The sequence below is a fragment of the Euprymna scolopes genome, chromosome 2, assembly GCF_053919585.1.
Source record: "Euprymna scolopes isolate OS-2025 chromosome 2, ASM5391958v1, whole genome shotgun sequence".
Classification (NCBI taxonomy): Eukaryota; Metazoa; Mollusca; class Cephalopoda; order Sepiida; family Sepiolidae; genus Euprymna; species Euprymna scolopes.
Genome location: NC_136483.1, coordinates 184837012 through 184863705, shown reverse-complemented (window position 1 = coordinate 184863705; position 26694 = coordinate 184837012). Strand labels below are relative to the sequence as shown.

The 26694-nt window shown below is 29.9% G+C and overlaps 1 protein-coding gene across 3 annotated transcripts in view; it reads right to left on the bottom strand.

Annotated features, from left to right (window-relative positions):
• Positions 1 to 26694, bottom strand: part of LOC145299439 (ferric reductase 1-like) — a 143457-nt gene that overhangs the window by 15313 nt on the left and 101450 nt on the right. For all 3 annotated transcript variants that reach the window (XM_080144404.1, XM_080144403.1, XM_080144405.1), the window contains exons 6-13: positions 22793 to 23005; positions 21756 to 21860; positions 18067 to 18220; positions 15244 to 15366; positions 13860 to 13975; positions 8651 to 8737; positions 4774 to 4842; positions 3246 to 3345 (exon numbers count right to left, since the gene is read on the bottom strand). In XM_080144404.1, the coding sequence (XP_080000530.1) occupies positions 3246 to 3345; positions 4774 to 4842; positions 8651 to 8737; positions 13860 to 13975; positions 15244 to 15366; positions 18067 to 18220; positions 21756 to 21860; positions 22793 to 23005 (967 nt within the window). The remainder of the gene's footprint in view (positions 1 to 3245; positions 3346 to 4773; positions 4843 to 8650; positions 8738 to 13859; positions 13976 to 15243; positions 15367 to 18066; positions 18221 to 21755; positions 21861 to 22792; positions 23006 to 26694) is intronic.

Here is a 26694-nt window from a genome sequence, read left to right as displayed (position 1 = left end):
GTTAAAAAAAAAACAGGAGGCTTGACTTTTGGAATGACCCTTGTAGTTGAAAAAACAGACTTTGTGATCCTTCAAAATCCAAAAGGAAAGCATTTAAATAGAAAATCATTTCTGGCTTTAAAATTATTATGGATTAAAATTAATGGAAGTTATTTACATCTAATAATTTTAGGAATTGAGGCTAAAACAATATTACCATAAAAGGATTTAGTTATAGTTTTATAACAATTTTATTGAAATAAAAATTAAAAGTATTGAAGTAATTTTGGAAAAAAAAAAGGTGTTATGTTCCAAGTTCTTTTCATGGTGTTCAGTTTTATTGTTTGTTTTATGACATATCAACACTTTTCATGTTCAATCATTTTGGCAAAAGTTTTTATGCCTCAAGTTTTTTTATATCTTAAAATATTTATTCATTGTGTTTAGTTTGGTTGTTTTGTAGAGGAAAAATGTTGCTTTTGTTTTTTTGGCTTTGCAGAACATGATTGAGTTTTTAAAGGGAAACGTAAAACAATAATATCACCATTTGGTGCATTTAAGTCAGGAAGCAAATATTTTTAAACAGCCTGATCTGACAGTACCAGGGCATTCTAGTGGATTCAATTTTATAATTTATTTTTAAATATGATAGTTAAAATTTGTTTTATCTTATTCGATGTTATTTTTAATTTCAGTTAATATTTAATTAATGACAAATTAAAAAACCAAAAACTATAATATTAGATAGTCTCTACTGAATACTAGTTATATAGTCTCTAATGAGTACTAGGTTAGATTATCTCTAATGAATACTAGGTTATATTGTCTCTAATGAGTACTAGGTTATATTGTCTCTAATGAGTACTAGGTTATATAGTCTCTAATGAGTACTAGGTTATATAGTCTCTAATGAGTACTAGGTTATATAGTCTCTAATGAGTACTAGGTTATATTGTCTCTAATGAGTACTAGGTTATATTGTCTCTAATGAGTACTAGGTTATATTGTCTCTAATGAATACTAGGTTATATTGTCTCTAATGAGTACTAGGTTATATAGTCTCTAATGAGTACTAGGTTATGTAGTCTCTAATGAGTACTAGGTTATGTAGTCTCTAATGAGTACTAGGTTATATAGTCTCTAATGAGTACTAGGTTATATAGTCTCTAATGAGTACTAGGTTATATTGTCTCTAATGAGTACTAGGTTTTATTGTCTCTAATGAGTACTAGGTTATATTGTCTCTAATGAGTACTAGGTTATATAGTCTCTAATGAGTACTAGGTTATATTGTCTCTAATGAGTACTAGGTTATATTGTCTCTAATGAATACTAGGTTATATTGTCTCTAATGAGTACTACGTTATATTGTCTCTAATGAGTACTACGTTATATTGTCTCTAATGAGTACTAGGTTATATTGTCTCTAATGAGTACTAGGTTATATTGTCTCTAATGAGTACTAGGTTATATAGTCTCTAATGAGTACTAGGTTATATTGTCTCTAATGAGTACTAGGTTATATAGTCTCTAATGAGTACTAGGTTATATTGTCTCTAATGAGTACTAGGTTATATAGTCTCTAATGAGTACTAGGTTATATTGTCTCTAATGAGTACTAGGTTATATTGTCTCTAATGAGTACTAGGTTATATTGTCTCTAATGAGTACTAGGTTATATTCTCTCTAATGAGTACTAGGTTATATAGTCTCTAATGATTACTAGGTTATATTGTCTCTAATGAGTACTAGGTTATATAGTCTCTAATGAGTACTAGGTTATATAGTCTCTAATGAGTACTAGGTTATATAGTCTCTAATGAGTACTAGGTTATATTGTCTCTAATGAGTACTAGGTTATATTGTCTCTAATGAGTACTAGGTTATATAGTCTCTAATGAGTACTAGGCTATATAGTCTCTAATGAGTACTAAGTTATATTGTCTCTAATGAGTACTAGGTTATATTGTCTCTAATGAGTACTAGGTTATATAGTCTCTAATGAGTACTAGGTTATATTGTCTCTAATGAGTACTAGGCTATATTGTCTCTAATGAGTACTAGGTTTTATTGTCTCTAATGAGTACTAGGCTATATTGTCTCTAATGAGTACTAGGTTATATTGTCTCTAATGAGTACTAGGCTATATTGTCTCTAATGAGTACTAGGTTATATTGTCTCTAATGAGTACTAGGTTATATTGTCTCTAATGAGTACTAGGTTATATAGTCTCTAATGAGTACTAGGCTATATAGTCTCTAATGAGTTCTAGGTTATATAGTCTCTAATGAGTACTAAGTTATATTGTCTCTAATGAGTACTAGGTTATATTGTCTCTAATGAGTACTAGGTTATATAGTCTCTAATGAGTACTAGGTTATATTGTCTCTAATGAGTACTAGGTTATATTGTCTCTAATGAGTACTAGGTTATATAATCTCTAATGAGTACTAGGTTATATTGTCTCTAATGAGTACTAGGTTTTATTGTCTCTAATGAGTACTAGGTTATATTGTCTCTAATGAGTACTAGGTTATATTGTCTCTAATGAGTACTAGGTTATATTGTCTCTAATGAGTACTAGGTTATATAGTCTCTAATGAGTACTAGGTTATATTGTCTCTAATGAGTACTAGGTTATATAGTCTCTAATGAGTACTAGGCTATATAGTCTCTAATGAGTACTAGGTTATATAGTCTCTAATGAGTACTAGGTTATATTGTCTCTAATGAGTACTAGGTTATATAGTCTCTAATGAGTACTAGGTTATATTGTCTCTAATGAGTACTAGGCTATATTGTCTCTAATGAGTACTAGGTTATATTTTCTCTAATGAGTACTAGGCTATATTGTCTCTAATGAGTACTAGGTTATATTGTCTCTAATGAGTACTAGGCTATATTGTCTCTAATGAGTACTAGGTTATATTGTCTCTTATAAATAAGAAGTTATATAGTCTCTGAATACTTAGTTATATTGTCTGGAATGAATACTATGTAGCTTACGATTTACTTTTTCCTTTGACATAATTGCCTGAGCTATGAAGATATGTTTGCTGCAATGCTAAAATTTAAAACATGAACCAATAGCTATTATGTTACACATACATATTTGTAATGCCGTTGTTCAACCTTCACCTGGCAAATACCATTTTTTTAATTTTCACACTTTTGCACTATGATGATCCCCAAAGAGGATAACAAATAAATATATTTATTCCCTGCATCAAACAACAAAGAATGAAAGAAAAAAATGGATGACTTACTCGCCAGCACACATGCCACAAGGCAGAAAATGAAGAATGTCCAGTTGAACACGGGTCGAAACCAGCTTTGTTTGTGTGGTGTGCAAATAACAAGAAGGGCCTGAAAAAAAAAATCGAAAAGTTATAAAACGAACAAAGCTTGTGAAAACTAAATATGACTTTCAGAGTTTTTGTGTTTGGGTTAAGATCAAAGTGTACTATCTGTTGTGATATTACACTTTATCTACTCTGTACTCAGTCAGTAAAGGAGAAATCCTTCTAGACTGAGGCAATTTTTATTTTTTGTTCCAATCCAATCCAGAGTGCCTTTTTGGGAGAAGCTGGATTTTCCCTACTGTTTAATTCTGCCTTCGTGGGGAGTTAAGTAAATAGGGACTTCCAAAGAGATGCTTCTCTTCTCTTGTGCATCCTTGCGTCAAGGTTAGGGTTACAGAAGGAAACAAGTTTTGAAGAGTTCAAAAGTGACAAGCGTGGGAACACAAACAGAATAGCTATATTAAGAACATGTTAAAAATTAGTTTAACTCAAGCATTTCTCAGCTTCATTAAGAAAATACAGGGTGGTCACTAGAAAAGTGGGAAATTAGTCAAACAACGATTTATTTTTACAAAGAATAATTTTTACAAAGTTTTTCAAAGACAAATGTTATATTATACTCATAGATGCTCAAAATGTCATCACTGCAGCGTCTTAACCTAGACATTCTAGCTCGACAACAAAAGAACCAATCACGCATTTTATTCATGATCTAAGCTGACCTTCAAATTTCCCGCTTTTCTAGCGACCACCCTGTATATATATTCTGCATATATTTTCTCCTCCTCTCTCACTCCCATATGTATTTCTTTTTCCTTTTTTCTCAGTCATGACCCTCACACTATTACTCTTTACCTTATCCAAATTGTGATGTGTTGTCTCCACATTAATAGCAGATTTGTTAGGCTTTTATACATCTCAAGACAGTATCTATTTTGGTATATGGTAAAGTAACGAAGAGTTCAAAGATGGGAACACATGAGCAGAAAAGACAAAACAGAAATATCAATAAGCAAAAGGTTCTGAGTTTTTGAGATGACATATGAATGTTTGCATTATCTAGATTAATTGAACAATTGTTTTCTTTCATTTTTTTTTTACAAGGTAGTCACCACTTATCAAGGCCAGGAAGACACTCGGGGATAAGGGCTATTGCATGTACAGTAATCAATGGGATAATATCGTAGTAATCGTTAGTAATGGAGATTTGATAGAGCGTTTTACTTAAGGGGGCAGTTTATCAGGAATTTGTTTATGTTGGACTTGAAGACATCCAAGTTGTAGTCACATGGGAAACAGGCAAACGGAACAGAGTTCTACAGGCGTGCATTTCTAAGAAACAAGCTTTGTTCATGGAATCTACGTTTTGATTTAGGCACAGATTATCTTGAGTGTTATCTGCACAATGTTTCAGTCGATGTAACCTCTAAACTTTGTCAGGTGTTAAAACCTTCATGAAGATCAAAAATACAAAAGAAAACTGAATACTTACACACACACAAACACAGACAGTGACGATAATGCAAAGAGGTGGATGTGCCCTCAACGGAAGGAATGGTGGCTAAAAAAGAAAAGAATTCATGTTATAAACACAGACGAAGGTTATTTTTTTCTTTAAAAGAGATGTTTATTTACTTTTAAATCAATGGACAGTTTTTAAGTCTTTGTAAGTGCAATATTATAAAAAGTAACGTGGCACTTATTTGAAATATCGCTATGGATGAATATTAAAAAAAATTGTTTTTAGAAAGCCAAACGATATAAGTTATTTTTTTCTTTAAAAGAGATGTTTATTTACTTTTAAAAGATATAACATCCCAATGAACTGTTAGCTAGAGAGATTTTTACGTCTCCAAGGAGAGAAAAAAAGATTAATAAAAAGAACTTGCTTGAAAAAGCCCCGATCAGGGCAAAAGCTTGCTTCATACCTTTAAAGGTAAATAAGCGTCACTTTTAAAGAAAAAAAACTTTTATCGTTTTAGCTTTCGTAAAAAAAAAAAATTTAATAGTCATTCAGAAAGATATTTAAAAAAAGTGCCCCTAATTCTTTATATATATATATATATATATATATATATATATATATATATATATATATATATTAATTACTGGATAAAATAATGATTAACAAATGTTTCACACACCCATATTTTTATTATCATCAAAATCGATGAAATCGCCATTTTTCAATCAAATCAATAGACTGCCTGCTCTAGTTGGAGACCCATCAAAGTGCACCGGGAGGATGTTTCACATGCCTCCTCGCAGTGACTTAGTCCACAATACATTATAGTCTACATTGCACTGTAGAGAACCTACAGTTGATTTTATAAAATTATAATGGCTTGAATTAAAGTTTAAAATACAAAAGTCAAGTATCAAGCTTCAATTGTGCTCTAAACAGAAATATTTATTTCAAATGCGCCCCTGTCATATTAAAGAACCTACTGTTGATTTTATACACCACACTTTTCGGCTTGAGTGGTAATAAAACTTTGCAAATGAACTTGTGATGTTAGACTGTGTAAGGTGTTAACTTTTGTCAAAATCATCTGTTACTTTTTTCATCGGATTATTTCAGTTATCGAATATCGATACTTATGGAAGACATTCTGATACACAAACCTATCTAAGAACACAGCCAGGCACATAAAGTACCTTTGTGTGAAATTTCATAAAAATCAGCCCACCCATTTTCAAGTCCATAGGGAACGAACTCACACACATGCACACAAAGTTCCTTTTCTATAATAGTAGAGATAGAGATATTTAAGAAAATCAATTTAAACTCTTTAAATTAGAATTTACAGTTTATTTTTGGACAAAGAATACAAGTTTAAAACTTAAAATTTTCCTTATTCCATGAAGTTTCAAAGAATGTCTCTTATCGTCAGAGGAAAATAGTTAGCAAAATAATATTCATGGGCAACTATAATTTTGTTGGTTAGCACATGAATTAAATACTACAAATTATGAAATAAAAGTTGATAATAATACAAAAACGCATACTTTAAAATGTGTTGAAGCTCGACTGCACACATGGAATAAATAACTACAACACAAAAGTAAAATAGAACAGATATATTGAAAGCAAGAAAGTACAATATTACATAGAGTCCATTGGTATAGTCACCTGGAGAAGGTGTTGGTGGGGGAGGGGGGTCATCGACTCTCAATTTTGTGTCTCTCTGAGTCTCTCGTTGGGTCTCTCTTGTCTTTACAGTGTTAACCATATTTATATAGTTGACACTCCACATATGCTAATTAGGTAGAACCTTACCACAACAAAATGATATTCCAAATGAAGTGCAGGCTTTATTAAGAAATTAAACCAACTACTTTTGGCCTATTTCACTTGCATTTCTATATTTAACTGATCAATATTTTTTTCTCTGGATTGTACATTTTTCTAAGTGGAATAAGAAAATCTAAAGTTTTCAACTTGTATTCCTTGTCGAATGATAAATTGTTGTAATTCTAATTTACAGAGTTGAAAGTGATTTTCTCATATCAATGCTCTATCGCAAATATTGAGCTTTTTCATCCGCTTACGATTGTCCTATAAATATTAGTATTAATATTTATACTTGCTTTAAGTTTACAGAATTATTCAATTTATAAATTTTTGAAAATTATTATTCCTTAGATAAAGTAGTGGATAAATTAAGGCTATAAGGAAGCTAAAATTTGGTAAACTAAAATAGGAGACATTCAAAAGTAGTATCCCATGAAAGGGGAGATTATAAAAGAATGATATGATCATCTAATTATGCTCCACCCCACATGTTGAGCTTTTTATATTTTGGTAAGTCTCCATTTAAAGAATCCTTCAATATTTCTTTAATCTCCTCTCATATATATATATATATATATATATATAATAAATTTATCAAAGAATATCGCTTTAACAAACTTATCAAAATAGAGAAAGCTCAACACTGTAAAGAGGAGCAATTAAATATATTAAACAAAATGTGAGGAATAAAGGCTATGTTGCAATATTTTTGATAACTAATGGATGGAGTATGTTCCCTCAAAAGTGGGAAATTCTATTTATAAACGCTGATGATAGGAACTGACAAATCAAATTAATTCACATTCTGCTACCAACTAATCAAATTAATTTACGTTCCGTTATTAACCAATCAGAAACCAGAATTGCTCCATAAAAATTAAATCTTTTAGCATCCCAGCACATATTTTTTTGGGATCAACACAAGAAGTATCTTTTGCTCTTTGGCTGCAAAATTATAAAATTATAAAATCCGGAACCTGTACAGAACAGCTGTCCACTGAAAATTCATCCTTTCCAGGACTTGTATAGAATCACTACCCATCGGAAACTCTTCTGAAACTAAACATGGCTTACAATTCAAGAGGTTACATATTAGTTCATTATATCATCAGATCAATAAGGAAAGGGTAAGCAAGATAAACCTCTTTAGGCCATGGCATTTTGAAACTGAATGCTTCTCATCAGAAAAGAAGAAGGGCCACAAATTATACAAAATATACATAAAATCTGACTTCATAAAATTTAGATTGGATTGAAATTTCCAATCTAAATGCTATTAAGCCAGATTTTATGTATATTTTACTTTTCGTATATTTTCTGGCTCTGCTCCTCTTCTGTTGAGAAGCATTTCACTAGGGTGCCTTTTTGCTTACTCTTTCCTTGGGGTGGGGGTTAACTTAGAATTATAAGTTTTTAATTATCTTGATTCCATCTGTTGTTGTTCTTTTTTTTTTTTACAAGGTGGTTACTACTTATCAAGGCCTGGAAGCCACTCGAGGATAAGGGTTATTACATGTACAGTACATTAGTGTTGAGATTTGATAAAGTGTCTTACTTAAGGAGGTGGTTCATCAAGAATTTGTTTATGTTGGACTTGAAGACATCCAGGTTGTAGTCAGTTTTTATTTCCGCTGCAGTTTCTATATGTCCGGTTAGAGTTTGTCGCTCATGTGTATTGATATATGCATTCAAGGGTTTTCCATAATCTTTCAGCCATTTTCGTAATTGTTATCCATTGTATCTCTTGTGATTCCAATCTCTTTCATTCTTTTGTCAAAGTTTTTTATTTGAATTGTTCCTAGTGCTCCTACTATTATTGGTGTTATTTTAACTTTTTTTCATCTTCCATATCCTTTTCAGCTCTCTGGTCAGTTCCATGTATTTGCTCCGTTTCTCCATCTCCTTGATATTTAACTTGTGTCCTGCTCTATGATCTGGCAGGACTGTTCCTTATTGTTAACTATTGTGACATCTGATCTTGCTTGGATGAGTTTATCTGTTTGATTCTGCAAATATGTCTGCCTCGGCAAGAGACACCAGTTAATTGGTGAAAAATTATTCTGCATATACTTACTTCGTAGTACCCGCCTGCATCGATAAAGAAAAGAATCATTGCCAAAATCGTAAAAATGAACAGCAGGGTCATCAGGGTCCAGTGATGCTGGGAAAAAGAAAAAAGAAAAAAAAATGACATTTTATGAATAAATTGACTTTAACATAAAAAAATTATGGAATTTTATTTTTTTTTTTTTGTGGACTGTTATCCTCATTTTCATAGTTTTTGTTTTGCCACGTTTCAGTCAAACATGGAGTTACAACAACTATGGAAGGCAGTAATTACTGAGGATACAGTTAAGAGACGAAGCATTCACATCCACCTGAAAAAGGCCAGAGAAATAGTTGGCCGAAACGTCGTAAAACAACAAATATGAGTATGTGTATAACAGTCCGCAAATAAATATACCAATTACTCAATTCAAAGGATTCCAATAAAAAATAATATATAAGAATGATGGTGCTAATGCAGAGAGTGATCCACGCTATTTTTAAAATCGTATTTCCGCGTTTAAATAAAGTTTTATGATATGTTTTTTTATTCAATTGTAATGTTAAAGTACAGAATAGGTACAAAACACCCTCCCCTCCCTATGTTAAGAATGGCTTTTTAAATAATAACGTTATTATTTCAGCATGGATCACTCTCTGCATGAGTACCAAAATGATGGAATTTGTAAAGATTGAGAAACGATGTCAAAAACTGCATTCTGTGTTTTGATTTATTGCCTCCCCACAAGGGCAGAGTTAGATACAAGATCAGTTTTCAATGTGGGAAAAATCAGCTCCCCAAAAGAGCATCCTGGACTGGAATAAAAATAAATTAACTTCAGTCTAGATTCTTCTCCTTTGCTAATCAAAAACAGAATAGCTGAATTGTAGTATCAAAACAGATACTACACTTTGCTGTGTAGTGTTGTAGTGTTATGTAATAAGGATAAGAGGGAATAAAGATAAAGGAAAACTCCCCAGATAAAAGGGAAACAATAAATGGACACGTTGTCACATATTGTTGGCATAAAATTCCCCCCGCCCACTCTCTCTCTCTCTTTCTCTATATATGTTATTATTATGTACCTACATAAAATGTTATGCAATTATTTTCAGTATTTACTTCAACAGTGCTGGATACATAAGTAGAGCTAGGTAGTAAGTTTTGAAAATATATATGGCAATTAAGCTACACAAAATTTTCTACATTTCAACCTCACGAGGATTCGTCAGGCTATTGCGTGGAATTGCTGTTGTTTCTTGTTTTTATATATCCATGTGGTACGGGGTTTGCTAGTCAGCGAATCAGATTCTTAGTTACTCACATACCCATTTATTGTAGCCAATGAACATGCGCACATGTTTCTTTATTGTTTTAGTGAGGATTTCTTCTTTTACCACTTGTATGTAAATCCTCATCTACCTATCCTAGCTGTAGTGAGAATGGTGATGAAGATTTCATGTCTATGAGATCGGATCTGTTTCCAATCGCGATCTGGTCTTTAAACATCAACTTAAAGTGACAATCAAATGAGTTGCATGGATTTAGTTTGTGCATCCACTGAGTAACTAGGTACAAGCACGTGCTCTCAGCTTCGGCATGACATGCATGGTCCTGGATTTTGTAGAACACATGACTCAATTTTAAAAAGATCTTTAACTAGTAGAGTGAATAAGTCCTGACTCCCTTTTTGGTATTACTCCCTGCATTTCATTTATTTTGTCCCTGGTCATCCCTAAGCTGTGATCTTATATCTTGGAGGACACCATCCATTCCCATATTCCACCCCAATTTGTTTTATTTTTGACATCCCACTTAGCCCCCACTCCCATTTAGATTCCAACTTGTTTGTTTACTCTACGAGTCTGTCTGCTGATATTGTAAACAACTTTGCTTTCATTTTGATTAATTTTTCTAGACAAGAAAATGTACGGATTATTTGAACTACTGTTTTCATCTTATGTGTTATTCACACAATGTTTCAACCAATGCAACCTCCGATTTGCTTCAGATGGATTTTGTCAAATTCTAGAATTTTTCTGTCACAAAGAATTTTGTATAGAACCCTACATTTAATCCATGAAAGTAGCATGTTCTTGTTCTATCAGCCATGACTAGGTAGCAATCAATCATCTTCAAAATTCAAAAGGATATTTTCTCAATTTTAGTCATAATTTTATAACAGTTCAGTGCTTTCAAAATCTTATCAATAATAATAATTTTGTTCGAAAAAAAAAAAAAAAAGAACACAGCAATTTCTCTTAGCTCTCATTTTTAAATCCTCACTGACCATTCATGTGATGATATATAATTATTATTATTTCTGCTGAAGTACCTTCGTTTAAACGAATTTTAAAACAACATAACATCTGTGAAAAAAAAGTAAAGAATTGGAGTCAAAAAATTACAAAAAAAGTTGTACAAAATAAAGATTAAATTAATAACGAAGAATTATAAAAGAGTATTCATTTATAGATAATAAGGCAGCACCATTTTTTATAACAAAATACTGAAATATTGGAAAATCCCCCAAAAATAATAAAAATAGAAAATTTGGGCCCAGACCTTAGCTGCAATCATTCCCTACTCCACCAATACCATAAGAAGTGCAATAAATAAATAAATAAATAAATAAATAAAAACATGTTATGACTAAGCGATCAAAACTTGAAATTTAAATATTCCTTTTAAGCGTAGTAATAAGATATTTTTAAGACCCATTTTAGTGGAAACTGAAAAAAAATAATAATAAATTATTTAGAGTCAACTTGAAATATTCCAGGGGAAATAATTTTATCAATCTTAAGATTTACCTCCCATGGGCAAAATCACAACAAACATCACATTAATGAAATAATAAAATACCTTCTTTTTTTTTTTTCATATGTATATATCTATAAAAGTGAACATGTTTGTGTGTTTGTGTGTGTGTACATTTTCCTTCGCAATAACTCTGTTAATTTTCAGTCTACAGACTCGAAATTTGATATACAGGGTATTGAGATTTGGGAAAATCTATGTGATCGGTTTTCGGCCAGAAATTTGCCTATTAAGGGGTCAAAGTTCAACGATTTGACCTTTGAGAACTCTACCAAACTCCTCCGACAATTTGTGGTCTAAACACTTGAAATTTTAGATATAGGATCGTTGGACATGGATCTAACTTAATAACTCGATTTGAGCCCAAAACAATAAATTTTAAGGGGTCAAAGTTAAAAAAATTGACCTTTTTTTTTTATTTATTTATTTTTTTTGCTCAGCATACACCTCCAAACACCCGGGCAACGCTGGGCACCCATGCTAGTATCTTATATATTCTTATATCTAAATAAATAAATACCAATCTTTTTTTTCCATCAAAACTAACTACATTAACATCAAGACCGGTTATGCTTATTTCAGTTTTAATTTATTTTGACATACTTAATTTCACAATCACAAGTAAGAGTGGAGGCAGTCTTATAACTCTTGCTTCATCTCTAATTTTTTTCTTTACACTCACATTCTTTGGATGAAGTTTCAGACAAATGGGGAATAATTGCTGTTTTCTGGGTCGGTTGCTGTTTGGAGTTGGTGTTATATGGTAATTTTCAATCCTCTCATACTTTTCATCATCATTTAAATTTAATGTCATTAACTCTTATCCTCAAGTGGATTTTAGCCTTAATAAATAGTGACTCATAAGTAAAAGTGGATATTTATGAAGGCTGATAACAATGCAGAAAAAAAAATGGAATGGTGAAAGAAAGTATGAACAAAAGCAAACAATCTAAAACAGTGTTTGGGTTACGGATTTTCAGAAAATCTATTTATGTTTACAAAAGACCTTTCACATATAAAATCAGCAAATATGGTATTTTAATTTACACAGATTTCATATTTATTATTATAGAGTAAATTATTTCATTAGATTGTACCCAATATATGTTAGTCATGATTTCAAAAGTAAAAAAAATGATTTGAATGCCATCAGCTAGAATTGAAACCAAAACATAACAAAACATAGTTTCATGATTGAAACAATGCCTACAAGCTAAGCAAAAACTGAAGTCCATTTGCATCCAATATGGTTGAACTGTGGAAAGAAGTGTGAATTTTATTAAATACAAGTTAGTTTCTATGACAACACTGTTTTTGATAGATAAGATGCAAACAAGGACGGTTGGACAGTCTACAGAGTTTTAAAATTATACAGATACTGATATTAGGAAATCCTCCAAAAAATAAAAATAGAAATTTTGGGCCCAGACCTTAACTGTACCCATTCCCTGCTCTTCCAAAAAAGAAATCAAATTGCTCTTGCTGTAGAGTGGATGCTATCTCCACAGTGAAAGCCACTTTCCTATACCATAGCAAATGCAAAAAAACTAAATAAAGAGCATATCACGACAAAACGATCAAAACTTTAAATTCAAATATACTATTAAAAGAAATATCGAAGATGGCATAACATTTTGGATAATTTCGATAATTTCCAAAAGAATGCAAAAGAGAAATCGTCAATTGGAAGAAATTATCAAAGACCATCCTGGATAATTTTTTATTAATATTTAGCAGTGAGTCCCATATTTACTGATTTGATATGTGAAAGATGTTTTGAAAAATAAATAGATTGGCTGAAGATTATTAATGCAAATACTGTCTTCCATTGTTTGATTTTATTCATACTTTCTTTCACTATTCCGTTTTTTCTGCATTCTTATCAGCCTTCATAAATACTCATATCCCTGTTTACCAGCACTGCTCAAAACAAAATACATTTCTCTTTTAATTGTATATATATGTACTGTGCTGAATCGTAGAAATTTCCAGATTGGTATCTGGAAACATGTTTAATTCACTGGGGGATGCACTTCTAAATAAACTTGCCTGGAGGGTAGGCCATAAGGCTGTACTCCACATAATGGTGTACAAGCAACCTATTGCAAGATGCCTTCCTGAACCTGCATGTCAAGCACATGTTTGCCGCAGTGAATGTTGACATTGCGCCTCCTGGATCACCTAATACACTTCGTAGCTGGGGCTGGCTCAATTCGAATGAGCAAAATGTATATTCGTGTGTATATATATATATATATATATATATATATATATATAGTTCTTTGTGAAATCAATTGATGTGATTCTAAGATGGTTTCAGAAGCTGGTAGGGATATTAAATTGGAAATAACTATAAAGATTTTTAAAAAAAAAACGTATTTTATTATTTCCATTTCAAAGATATTATTGCACTCACCACAAACCAGTATCTCTTCCCACAACAGCGGTTGTTTGGCCACATCTTCTGATAATACTTGGACCACAAGAAACCAATGGAAGCGCAGAATACCCATGCAAGAACCATCAAAATACCTTGAAATTAAAAATAGAAAAACAAATGAAATCAAAATAATCTCCCTTGAACATTGCATAAGAGTTGTCTCCCTTTACACTTTGTAAATGTTTTTTTTTTTCAAGAAGATGTTTTTTGATACTTTAAGAATTAGTAGTGTAATATTTAGTTCTTGTCCAGAATTCTTCCTATACAAAAAAACAAAAATACAGAAAAAATTTGTAGGATGTGTGAACTGGTAACGGAAAGAAAAATGTCATATTCCAAAAATTACGTTCAAAAGTACTTGTTTCCCTACAGTTTTGTAAAAAACAATTTTTTAATGTAATATTTTCATAAACAATAAATTATTAAATGACCGAAGAGGTCAAGATTCCAAAAAATAATAGGTGTTATTGGAGTCCTGTACCCTATGTTAATTTATCTAAAAAAGAAAAAGAAAATTCTACTTTTTTTAGGCGATTACATGTATACATTATGTTTCTGAATTTTTTTGGACAAGGATTGATAATTTGGATTATTTTTTTTCTTCAGACTACTGTTCTCAAAATGTTCTGACTGATGCAACCTCTGACTTTTTTTAGCTGTATCTTGTCAAACTCAGAAATCTTTCTATTGGACTCAGGGAATCTTTTTTGTTGAACTTGGGAATCTGCATGAAATTTCCAATGGAACTGTTTATTTAATCCATGGGGATAGCATGCTCTTGTCCTGTCAGCTCGGATAAAGTACTAAGTAAATTTAATTGCAAGTGATACTCTTCTGGAAGTTGAAGGTTCAATCCTCATTGCAGGTAATACAAAGAATACAATTTCAAATTACTCAAGACTTCTATCCAGTCATGGCTGATGGAACAAGAGCATGCTACCTCCATGACTTAAATAAAGGGTTCCGTTCAGAATTACATGATTCTTGAGTCTGACAGATTCCAAAGATCAACAAGATACATCTGGAGAAAGATAGAGGTTACATCGGTCAAAACATTGTCAGATAATACTCATGTTGAGAGCTAGTCTGAATAATCAAGATGATACAACTTACATGTAAACAGCCTGAAAAGTTAACACTAATAATAAAAAAATAAAATGATATATTAGATTTTAGACTGGGGGTTAGTTTCACATATAAATTTATCGTAAATGATCATTAAATTGGACAATAAATGCTAATGATGTACTGGACTGCATGGTTAGTGAAGCGATAGATTGAAATGGGTGTATTAAGTGATGCCCACAAGGGAAATAAATAAAATTTCTTTTCATAAGAGTTTACATATTCTGATACTTACTGTGAGCTTTGGCCATTGGATAGCGAGCAACACCCGAGATGTCATCAAGACTTGACATCGACACCTCATCTACAGAGACGATCGGAATTTGGTTAACTCCAAGGCCATGGGGCAATTTTTTTCCTAAAATAAAATTGATTTTATTATTATTATTATTATTATTATTATTATTATTATGTTTGTTGTTATTATTATTATGTTTATTATTATATTGTTATTATTATAATTATCATTATTATTATCATTACTATTAGGTTTGTTGTTATGATTATGATCATGATTATCATCATCGTCGTCATTATTAATCAAAAGTCGTTTTATTTTAATGGTATTTTAAAGAGCTGTAATAGCAACATGATTATATATGAGAGACAAGAAAAATATCTATTCGATGAGGAAATTTGAATTTTGGATGCTTATACCTGAATATTAAAAAATTATAACTGCACAAAAACTTTATTATAGGTTAAAAAAAGGATTGTGTATCAAAATTTACACATATTCATCCAGTATTCTGGTTATTATAAAAAAAATATCAAATTTGATTGGTAAATGATTTCTAGCTGGTATTATTATGATGACTGTATGATATCAAAGTTCGATTTATCTCCCTTGGACGTTGAAAGTAGAAAATGAAAGATAAAACATTTTGCAATTAAAATATGTTTTTGCCTATTTAAAATAAAATACTCAATGAATTTGCATAATTTTTCGTGTACTGTCTTTTCAAACCAAATACGTCAGTACTTAATAAATTTTTTGTGCTATTTTATTTATTTTCTTTTCACAAGTAGTTTTTAACGTTGGAGTAAAACTCGGTAAGCAATGAATTTAGTTTATATATCTGAGAACAGACAAAATGTTCACGATAATTCACATGAAATCTTGTAACGGTTTGACAAAGAAGAATATAGTCTTTTGCATATGTTGAAACCAGTTGAATCGAAAGCATTTAAAAATTTCAAAACATATTTTGAAAAAGTTCTAATATTCTCAATGTTTTTCATTTTGATTCATTTCACCACATTTTGTGAAAAAGATCAGATGACTGCTCAAAATATAAAAACGTTGTTGTTGTTTTTAATTTGTTATATTTTATTTTAATGTTTCTTACACCATCTATAAGGCTGAATATATATATATATATATATATATATATATATATATATATATATATATATATATATATATATGAGCAAACAGTTAATGAAATATGTTAAAAAACACTTTGAAATGAGTTAAAAACATTTAATCTGAAAAGGAAACACTAAATAAATGGATAGTCCTTAATCCGCGGAGTTTCAAAGAAATACTCTCCTTCTCATCAGAGGGTAGGAATTAGCAAAATGCAGGATCGGATTTTGCATGCAGAAGTAATGTGTAATCACCTTTTTCTTTACCATATTCCCTCTGCTTAACTTATTTTGTTTTCAAGTAAGATCTTTGACTTATTTGTTGTTTCATCAAATACTTCTGCATGCAAAATCCGATCCTGCATTTTGCTAATTCCTACCCTCTGATGAGAAGGAGAGTATTTCTTCGAAACTCCGCGGATTAAGGACTATCCATTTATCTAGTGTTTCCTTTTCAGATTAAATATGTTTTTAACTCATTTCAAAGTGTTTTTTAACATATTTCATTAACTGTTTGCTCATATTATAAGCTCTATTTCCTATTTGGTATTATCGAGCTTTTATATCTGGCTGAGATAAGTTTATAAATATTAATTCTTTAATATTTATAATTTACTTTAATTTTACCATCTTGGATCATTTTGGTAAATTCAATTGTAATTTTCATTTTATATATATATATATATATATATATATATATATATATATATATTCAAAATGGCGGCAATAACAATATATGTGATGTTATCCTTCTACATAATTTTTTCGCCTTGATGAATGACATGCCCAAATTTATTTCTTTTCTTTCTAAGGTAAATAAATTCCCATTTTCTGAATATAATGAATAAATTTAGTATTGGGATTCAAATAACTGACTGGTTCTACATAATGAAACAGTTGTTGTAAAAACATGGAATTTTTGACATGTTAAAAGAAATTAAAAAAATAAGATTAATAAAACAGTGGAATTTAGTTGTATTCTCGCACGTGCAAATCATCAGATAATGATTAGATCACTCTGACACGCATTAAAAACATTTAAAAAATAAACGTTTAAATTTCAACAATATTTCTTGTGGTTAATAGTAGTCAAATGGATTTGGTCCTTGTTAATGGAGTCAAAGATAGCTTTGTTGCCAGGTTCAAATCTCTTGACTGGCGTTAATCGTGACACTCTGCACTGATAATTCCCGAAAGGAGGAAACACTAGTGTCTGTAGGTATTTAATAATTTAATAACTATTATAGTAAATAATTATATATATATGCACCAAAACACTTTTCAAGTCCAATATATTAAATATTTATAAGTTGTCCTCTTAAATAATCAAAATCTTGCCCATTCCACGAATCGTTTCCACTCCTCTTATGGTGATGTTCATTGTTCAACTGACAATCGCATTAATCTTTATCCTTGAGTGTCTTCTGGGTCTTGATAAGTTGTTATCATTATTTATGCCTGCCCACATTACATTTTAATATAAAAATTGGCCCAAAAATCCTGATTTCTAAAAAGAAACATTTACTTTTCATCAAAAGTAAATGAGGCAACCTCATCACACGTCATTTTTACTTTGTGTGATGTGATTATCTTGTTATAAGTTTTAGCAAAAGAGAAAAACTAACATACTACGGAAGCAAAAGTAACTATGCTCGTTACTGGCGATCGACTATCGTGGACGGATACTCACCTAACCAGGCTTTTCCTCCTCCGAGTAAAATATGCCATTTCCCAGAGCTAAGAGCTTTGCTATGTTCATGGTTAACAAATTTATCCAAGTTGAAAAGGCATCTCAATCGGCGGTTGTAATAGGAATTCCGTTCATTGGACAAGCCAAGTTTAGGCTGCAAAATATTGAGTAGAAAAAATTGATATTTTAGAAAAAAAATTAACTTTTCTGGACATAAAGGAAATAAAACACACACACATATATATATAAGTATATATATATATATATATATATATATATATATATACATTTTTTTTTTAAGTTTGTTTTTGAAATGTCGTTACTATCAATGTATACCATTTCATATATATATATATATACATATATATATATATATATATATATATGGTCCCCAAAACCTCTGATCTTGATGGAGGGGAGACTAAAACTTGCTGCTATCATTTCAAATAATCTGAAATAATAGCAAGGACAGATTTGATTTCAAATATTTCTCATATGTTATATCTCCTCTCTTTTGGAAATGAGGGTACAATTATGAATATCTCCAGTATCAAATAATCTTTATACTTTGTGAAATTTACTTTATGTATGAAAACCAAAGATATATAACATATGAGAAATATTTGGAATCAAGTCTCCCTTTGCTGTTATTTTAGATGGTTTGAAACCATAGCAGCACATTTTAGTCTTCCCTCCATCAAGGCCAGAGGTTTCGGCGAAATATCAGATATTTTCTAATTCATATGGAAAACTAGGAAAATAAATGACTATGATTGAAATATTTTATGGCTGTAAAAAGGCGGCAAAAATAGGCTCCGAATGATGGATGATCCCCTTAATGTGCAATCTTACGGGCAAATGTCACATTGCCCACAACACAATTCAGGTCATTACCTTTCCAACAAGCCTCCATTTGTTAAATTCTGACTGATCAATATTTCAAACATATAAAATTGCCAAAAAAGGTGGTATATATATATATATATATATATATATATATATATATATATATATATATATATGTATGGATATATCTATACTCAGCCAAATTGAATATTGAAATGCTCATATCTTTGGTTCTATAGGACAAAACTACATGCAAAGCTGCAGGCTTTTTGAAGATTATAATACTATTCTATGGTTAAAATTTTATGACAATTGGTAAGAAGAACCTATATTTTTAAACCAATAAAATATGCTCAAATTTGCCTACATTTGTATATATATATATATATATATATATATATATATATATATATATGTATATATATATATATATATATATATATATATATATATATATATATATATATATATATATAGTGTCCTGTATACTAGCCTCAGTTTTGCTGCTTTGGTTGTCTCTTCTGTGGCCTTGCCAAGCCATTAATAGTAATAAAATTAAGCTGAAAATTTTTTCAATGATAAAGCAAACATCTGGATAAGAAAGCTCTACCTGGTTAAGAGGAGCAAACAATAAAATAAGTTTAAAAGATAAAGATTATAGTTACATAGGAACTGACATTATCAGGTCAATAAAGGTTACAGAAAGGTGAATAGGGGAAAATGGCATTTTAAAGCTGAATGTTTCTCATCAAAAAAGGAGAAAAAGTCGGCATTACACAAAAATAACATAACACTAAGGGGAGATAATATTATGGAGACAAAAGAGAGAAGAGCAAGAAAGAAACAATAAAACAATAAAGAAATAAAAATTAATTTTTTTAAAAGATTTTTTAAATAGAATTTAAAAGTTTAGAAAAATTTGTTAAAAATTATATTATTTAAAGAATTTAAACAATTTTGTAAAAATTTAAAGCCATTTTTTTTAAAAAGAAAAAAAAACTGAAAGAAAATATAGTATATTATAGAATATAAATAAAATAGGACAAATTTTTTTAATTTTAGTTATGAAGATGACAACTTTTACTTAAATATGTGGTTTATAGTCCTTGTTTTATTAAATTTTCTTATAACGTAGACTGTCTTTTTTAAAAATGAACTGTAATGAAATATATTATTATACTTCCAATAACATCGTACAACAAAAGCAAGTGACAATTCACTAGTCAGATATAAAGTCTGATTTGCCAGTGTTGTGACCTTGATATATACACATATATATATATATATATATATATATACATATATACACATTATATGTATATATATATATATATATATATATATATATATATATATATATATATATATATATATGAGAAAAGAAATTAAAACTGTAAATTAAAATTTATAGTTAAATTTATTATTCGACAGAATACTCCCGAAAACAATTTTCAAAGTCCTTATTCTGCAGAGTTTCAAAGAATGCTGTTCTTGCTATTCTTTTCATCAGAGGACAGAAAGAAATTAGCAAATTATAATTGTAGCTAGGCTAGAATTTGCTGGTTGAAGCATTAGATGAAACTTCAATTTATGATAGTCATAAATTGCAAAATGTTCATGTCCGTGAAGAAATGCGAAAAAAATGTAGGAAATGTGGAAAAGAAGAAAAAAAAAAAAACGGGAATAACAGCAGGTTTGAAAACTCTTTCAATGGTAATCCAAAAAGTGAAAAAGAATTCTTTAAATTGAATCCAAAAGTCAGAATTTAAAATCCAGTGGGTATTATAATCTGGTAGGAAAAAAATTCAATGCAGCTCAAATTGATAAAAATTGTTCCTTCAATCAGTATAATCCAAAGATAGCAAGGGTGATCTTCAGTTGAATAGAAAAGAGAAATATAGAGATAGAAAAACCAACAGGTCACTTTCCATCATTAGTTAAGAAATATATATTCTTTCTTATATATATATAAGAAATATATATCATTTCTTATATATATTTCTTATATATATATATATATATATATATATATGTTTTAACAAAAAACCAAGACTTCAAAGAATGGGTTGATAGCAACAAATAGTGTATTTCATCGTTAGTTACAATTGTTTAAAGACTATTCGGACAAATTCAAATATTGTGTTGTTTGAAAATTTTCACAAGAACAGCCTTTCTTCAGACTTATTGAATAAGAACAGTTTAACAATAAAACATTATGGAAACCATTTCCTTATAAGGAGAAGAAAACAAGTGAAAATATTTTACCTATATCGCATTCTTGCAAAGATTTATATATTTACCTATTTTTGTATCTCCATTTAAAAAAAATAAATTAGTCTGGTTTAAAAAAATAATTTAAATTAAATAAAGAAATTTAGTTTAAGAAATCAATGAATAGTATTAGTAAAACATATTAAGTGGACATAGGTAATTAGTGGTAATGTTGTATGATATTTTGTTTGAAATTTTTTTTTTTTTATTGTGACTATTGTTTTGCCTTGAAATTAGACATTAAAAATTTTGAATTTCGCTATAGTGTAGTTACTCCTCTTATTATTATTAATAATGAAGACTGCAATCTGAAAGTCCTGATAAACCTAGGCAAGATAATATTGATTATTTTTACTTCGCTAATAAATTAATATTTTTTAACTTCTTACATCAAGTGGCTTTTTGCCTTGTCTGGAGAGATTTCCAATAAACAAAAAAAAAAACTAATTGAAGAGACCATGTACAGGATATGTTGAATGGTATGAGTCAATTCATAAATAAGTGAAAAGAAATTGTTGAAGGACAGGAAAACTTAAATGCAAGAAATGTAACAAAGCAATCAGCAAACTTACGTTTGGAAGAGCTGAATAAACATTGATACTGTCAATTCTAGATAATGACAGACGGACAACTCCATGGGTCGCGTCCTCGATGCAATCAATAGCAAGGTCATCACCCTGGAAAAAATAGAGGAACGAATGAATTCAAAACCATCAAAAGTAAAGAAAACGAATCTTGGTGATTATCCAGAATTCACCCTATATTAAAAAAAAAAAAAAAAAAAAACCTGTATGTTGTACATACTCATGATGAAATGAAAATATCATATTCTAAAAATCATGTAAATTGATCAAGTAGTTTTAAGCGATTAATGGGAATTTGTAGGCATTACAACAAAAATTTAGTATGAAGCATTATTGAGTTATTTCCTTTTGCCTCTTGAGGTATTTTCCAAAATGGTGGGTGAGGCAGTCACTTCTTGGACACTCATAAAATTTTATTTTCTTATTTAAAAATAAAATTACTTGATCAATTTACATGATTTTTAGAATATGATATTAGATAAGTTTGAGAGTGGCTTCTACAGAAGAGTAGGTAAATTTATCTTTGATTTATCCATAGAATCCTAGATATTTATTTGAAATCAAAAAATCACAAAATTATATGTCACCTGAGTTTAATATTAATAGTTTTCGGTAAAATAATTTTCTGGGTAAATATTTTGTTGAATATTTTTCTGTTGAGACAAAAATCTTTTTCCAAGATAATATATATATGGTAAAGTTTTAAAAATGTATATGGAAATTAAGCTCCACAAAATTTTCTGCGTTTCATCCTCGTGAGAATTCGTCATGCTATTGCATGGAGTCAATGTTACTTTGTGTTTTTACACATTCTTGTGGTACTGAGTTTGCTAGTTAGTCAATCAGAATCTTTATAATTCACACACCCATTTATCATAGACAATGGGTGCATGTTTACCAGACAAATGTTCACTGATCTCTAATTTATCTGTCTCTCTTTTGGGCTAGGATAAGTTTCTCTTTTCTTTGTGTTGGCAAGTGGCCTAGTTTTAATTTTGATGTTTTTAAAACAAAAAGATATATACCTCCCAAATGTCTTCGGAAAAAGCCAGGGTCATGTATCGATTATGCATATTGTCAGTCATCATGCTCATCTCAAATTCTACGGTTCGGTTCAAGTTTCTCCAGGTAACAATGTAGAGACAATTCAATTCCCAGCAGCCTGGAGGGTGACGGTAGCATCCACGACTTTTACCACAATCTGCCGTGTTAATCTGTTTTGTCATCGGAACAACATTCTGAAAGCAAACAAAGCATCAAAGTCGTTTAATTTGAAATGAACAAATATTTTAAACCACAGATCTTATATAAATATCTAAATAACAGATCTTATATAAATATCTAAATAACAGATCTTATATAAATATATAAATAACAGATCTTATATAAATATATAAATAACAGATCTTATATAAATATATAAATAACAGATCTTATATAAATATATAAATAACAGATCTTATATAAATATATAAATAACAGATCTTATATAAATATATAAATAACAGATCTTATATAAATATATGAATAACAGATCTTATATAAATATATGAATAACAGATCTTATATAAATATATGAATAACAGATCTTATATAAATATATGAATAACAGATCTTATATAAATATATAAATAACAGATCTTATATAAATATATAAATAACAGATCTTATATAAATATATAAATAACAGATCTTATATAAATATATAAATAACAGATCTTATATAAATATATAAATAACAGATCTTATATAAATAACAGATCTTATATAAATAACAGATCTTATATAAATATATAAATAACAGATCTTATATAAATATATGAATAACAGATCTTGATAATATAAAAAATATATGAATAACAGATCTTGATAATATAAAAAATATATGAATAACAGATCTTGATAATATAAAAAATATATGAATAACAGATCTTGATGATATAAAAAATATATAAATAACAGATCTTGATGATATAAAAAATATATGAATAACAGATCTTGATAATATAAAAAATATATAAATAACAGATCTTGATGATATAAAAAATATATGAATAACAGATCTTGATGATATAAAAAATATATGAATAACAGATCTTGATGATATAAAAAATATATGAATAACAGATCTTGATAATATAAAAAATATATGAATAACAGATCTTGATAATATAAAAAATATATGAATAACAGATCTTGATAATATAAAAAATATATAAATAACAGATCTTAATAATATAAAAAATATATAAATAACAGATCTTAATAATATAAAAAATATATGAATAACAGATCTTAATAATATAAAAAATATATAAATAACAGCTTTGGAAAATAAAACACACACACACACATATACATGATGATTGCTATTTCTTGACAGAAGCTTGCCATCTCTTCAAATTGATATAGAGCATCCATGCGCACATAGATAGCTCTTCAAACCAGCTACACTCTTGCAAAATTGTTCACAAAGATGATAGGGAAACTTTCCAGTATTTCGTGATTGTGGTGGAACTTCATTATACATCTTTGAGAATCTTTTCAAAACACTTGCTGAATTAGAGACGAAACCAGTGATATTACAGCAATACTCATGTGGTCTGGAAAACAGCATAGTTTCATACAATTGTTTGTCACGCCTGACATTGTGTGACTTCACATGGTTTACTACACCAGCTTTAGACATAAGAAATGTGCCACAGATTGTGCATTTCAGTTCTTGTTGCAATTCAGCAGGAATTACAGATTCATCCTGCTTTCTAAGAGCACGCTTCAATGTTGCATGCTTAAAACACTTTTCCTCAAATTTTTTGCATCCTTCTGTGATTATTTTTCTTCATTTAATTTGATCCGCAGTTTGAACTTTCCCAGCAACTTGGTGAGCCAAAAGTAGGTGGACAGTAAAAATATTTATTTAGAAATCACGTATACGTACAACTATATGCAATAAGACAATTATATTAAAGAAGATTAAATGTTATTTATCAACGTGAGTGATCAACCTGTTTTCCTTCTTGGTTTACACAGCTTTGAAGTCTGCTTCGACAAACATTTTCTACTTTTGACTAATCCTGTAGATATCATTCAAACACTACCGTGTTTGAACATATGTTTAAGTGGCAGTTTTAGTCATTTAGAAATGCTTTAAAGTTTCACCGCTCACTCATTTTTCAACCAAATTTCAAACAATTATTACAGTTTATAGATCACCTTCTCAGCTATATTATGAAAAAAATTTTAATTTTCGTTCAGTAAAACAAAAGTTATGATGATTTACTAGTGTTCAAAATTGTAAAAAACATAAGATGAGCAATGTATTTTATGACAACCATGTCGTTTCAGTGACTACTGTTGCTACCAATTCACTGCTCTCACGTAAAGAGAAGTATCAAGTGAAACAGACAGAATGAAACCATGAAAGGGAAATAATTGGGGTGATGTTACTGAAAGCAGACGAGTGCCGTACATTGTTATTACATATGCGTATGGAGGCAAAAAATAAGACTAAAATTAAACAAAGAACAAGTGAATTTACTGGAAGCTTGGAAAAACCATGAATTACAATAGAAAAATGTGAGCATGAAAAGTAATATGGTTAAGCTTAAACATGGAAAAGTAAAGGACTAATTATTAAAACCGGAAAAGAAAAGGACAAGATATTCTAGTAAAAAATATAATAAATTTATAACTTAAAATATTGCAGCATTAAGAATTTTTTTTTAATTCAATTAACATTAATGCTGTAATATTTTAAGTTATAAATTTATTATATTTTTACTAGAATATTTTGTCCTTTTCTTTTCCAGTTTTAACAACTAATCCTTTACTTTTCCATGTTTAAGCTTAACCATATTACTTTTCATGCTCGCATTTTCTATTGTAATATATACATATATATATATATATATATATATATATATATATATATATATATATATATTTAGTGGAAATGTTAATTAATAAAAACTGAAGAAAGTGCTCAATACTGTTGTAGAGCAAATATGCGTTTTATTTTTTATTACCGTATCTTTCTGTTAAGTTACATTATTGTTTCAGCTACTCGGCCGTTTTTTTTTTTTGCCCGTCTGTAGCTTCCTCAGACTTTTACAGAAATGTTCGCTATTTTGGGATGAAAGAGTGAATGAGGTCAGGAGTGGGGTGCGAGGAGGGCGGGAGACAGAGAGAAAGGGAACAAGAGGGGAAGGTTGGAGGGGGCGCTTGGTATGTCGGTAATGTTTTAGTTTTGAAGTTTAAGGAACCTGTGGGGGAGGGTCTGGGAAGTTTTTTTCTGGTGTGACTGAGGGCATAGGGATACATGGGGGGGGGAATATGTGGGGGTAGGAGGAGTGCTTTCAGTAGTGTTCTGAAGGTCTTTTGAGTGTTATTTTTTAACTGCTCTTCTTGAAGAGCTATTAAGACGGAAATGGTATCAAGAAACAAGCAGCCTTTTGTACTCCAGAATTTATTTTCCTATATAGTCATCTCCATTCTCAATGTAATTCTGCCAGCGATGAACGATAGCTGTGCATGGGTATCAAAAGTGCACTTTATCATAGGAAGGTTGTTCTAAAAGTAAAACCTCCTGGGGAGTGGGGGAGTAGAAACTTGGTTTTATTAGTTTTATGGAGGCCTCCTTACTTTTATTTTGTGCTTTCAGTAGTGCTCTGAAGGCCTCCTGTGTTTTATTTTTTTCACTGCTCACTTAAAAACTATTTTCTCTTCTATAAGAGGGACGCTTAGTAACTTGCTTTTGGTAGTGCTCTAGAGACCTCTTTAATTTTTATTAGTGCTTTCAGCAGTGCTATGGAGGCCTCTCAAGTTTAATTTTTTTCACTGATCACTTAAAAATACAATTTCCCTTCTAGAGGGTAAAAACTTGGTTTCAGTAGTGCTCTGGAGACCTCCTTACTTTTATTTTGTGCTT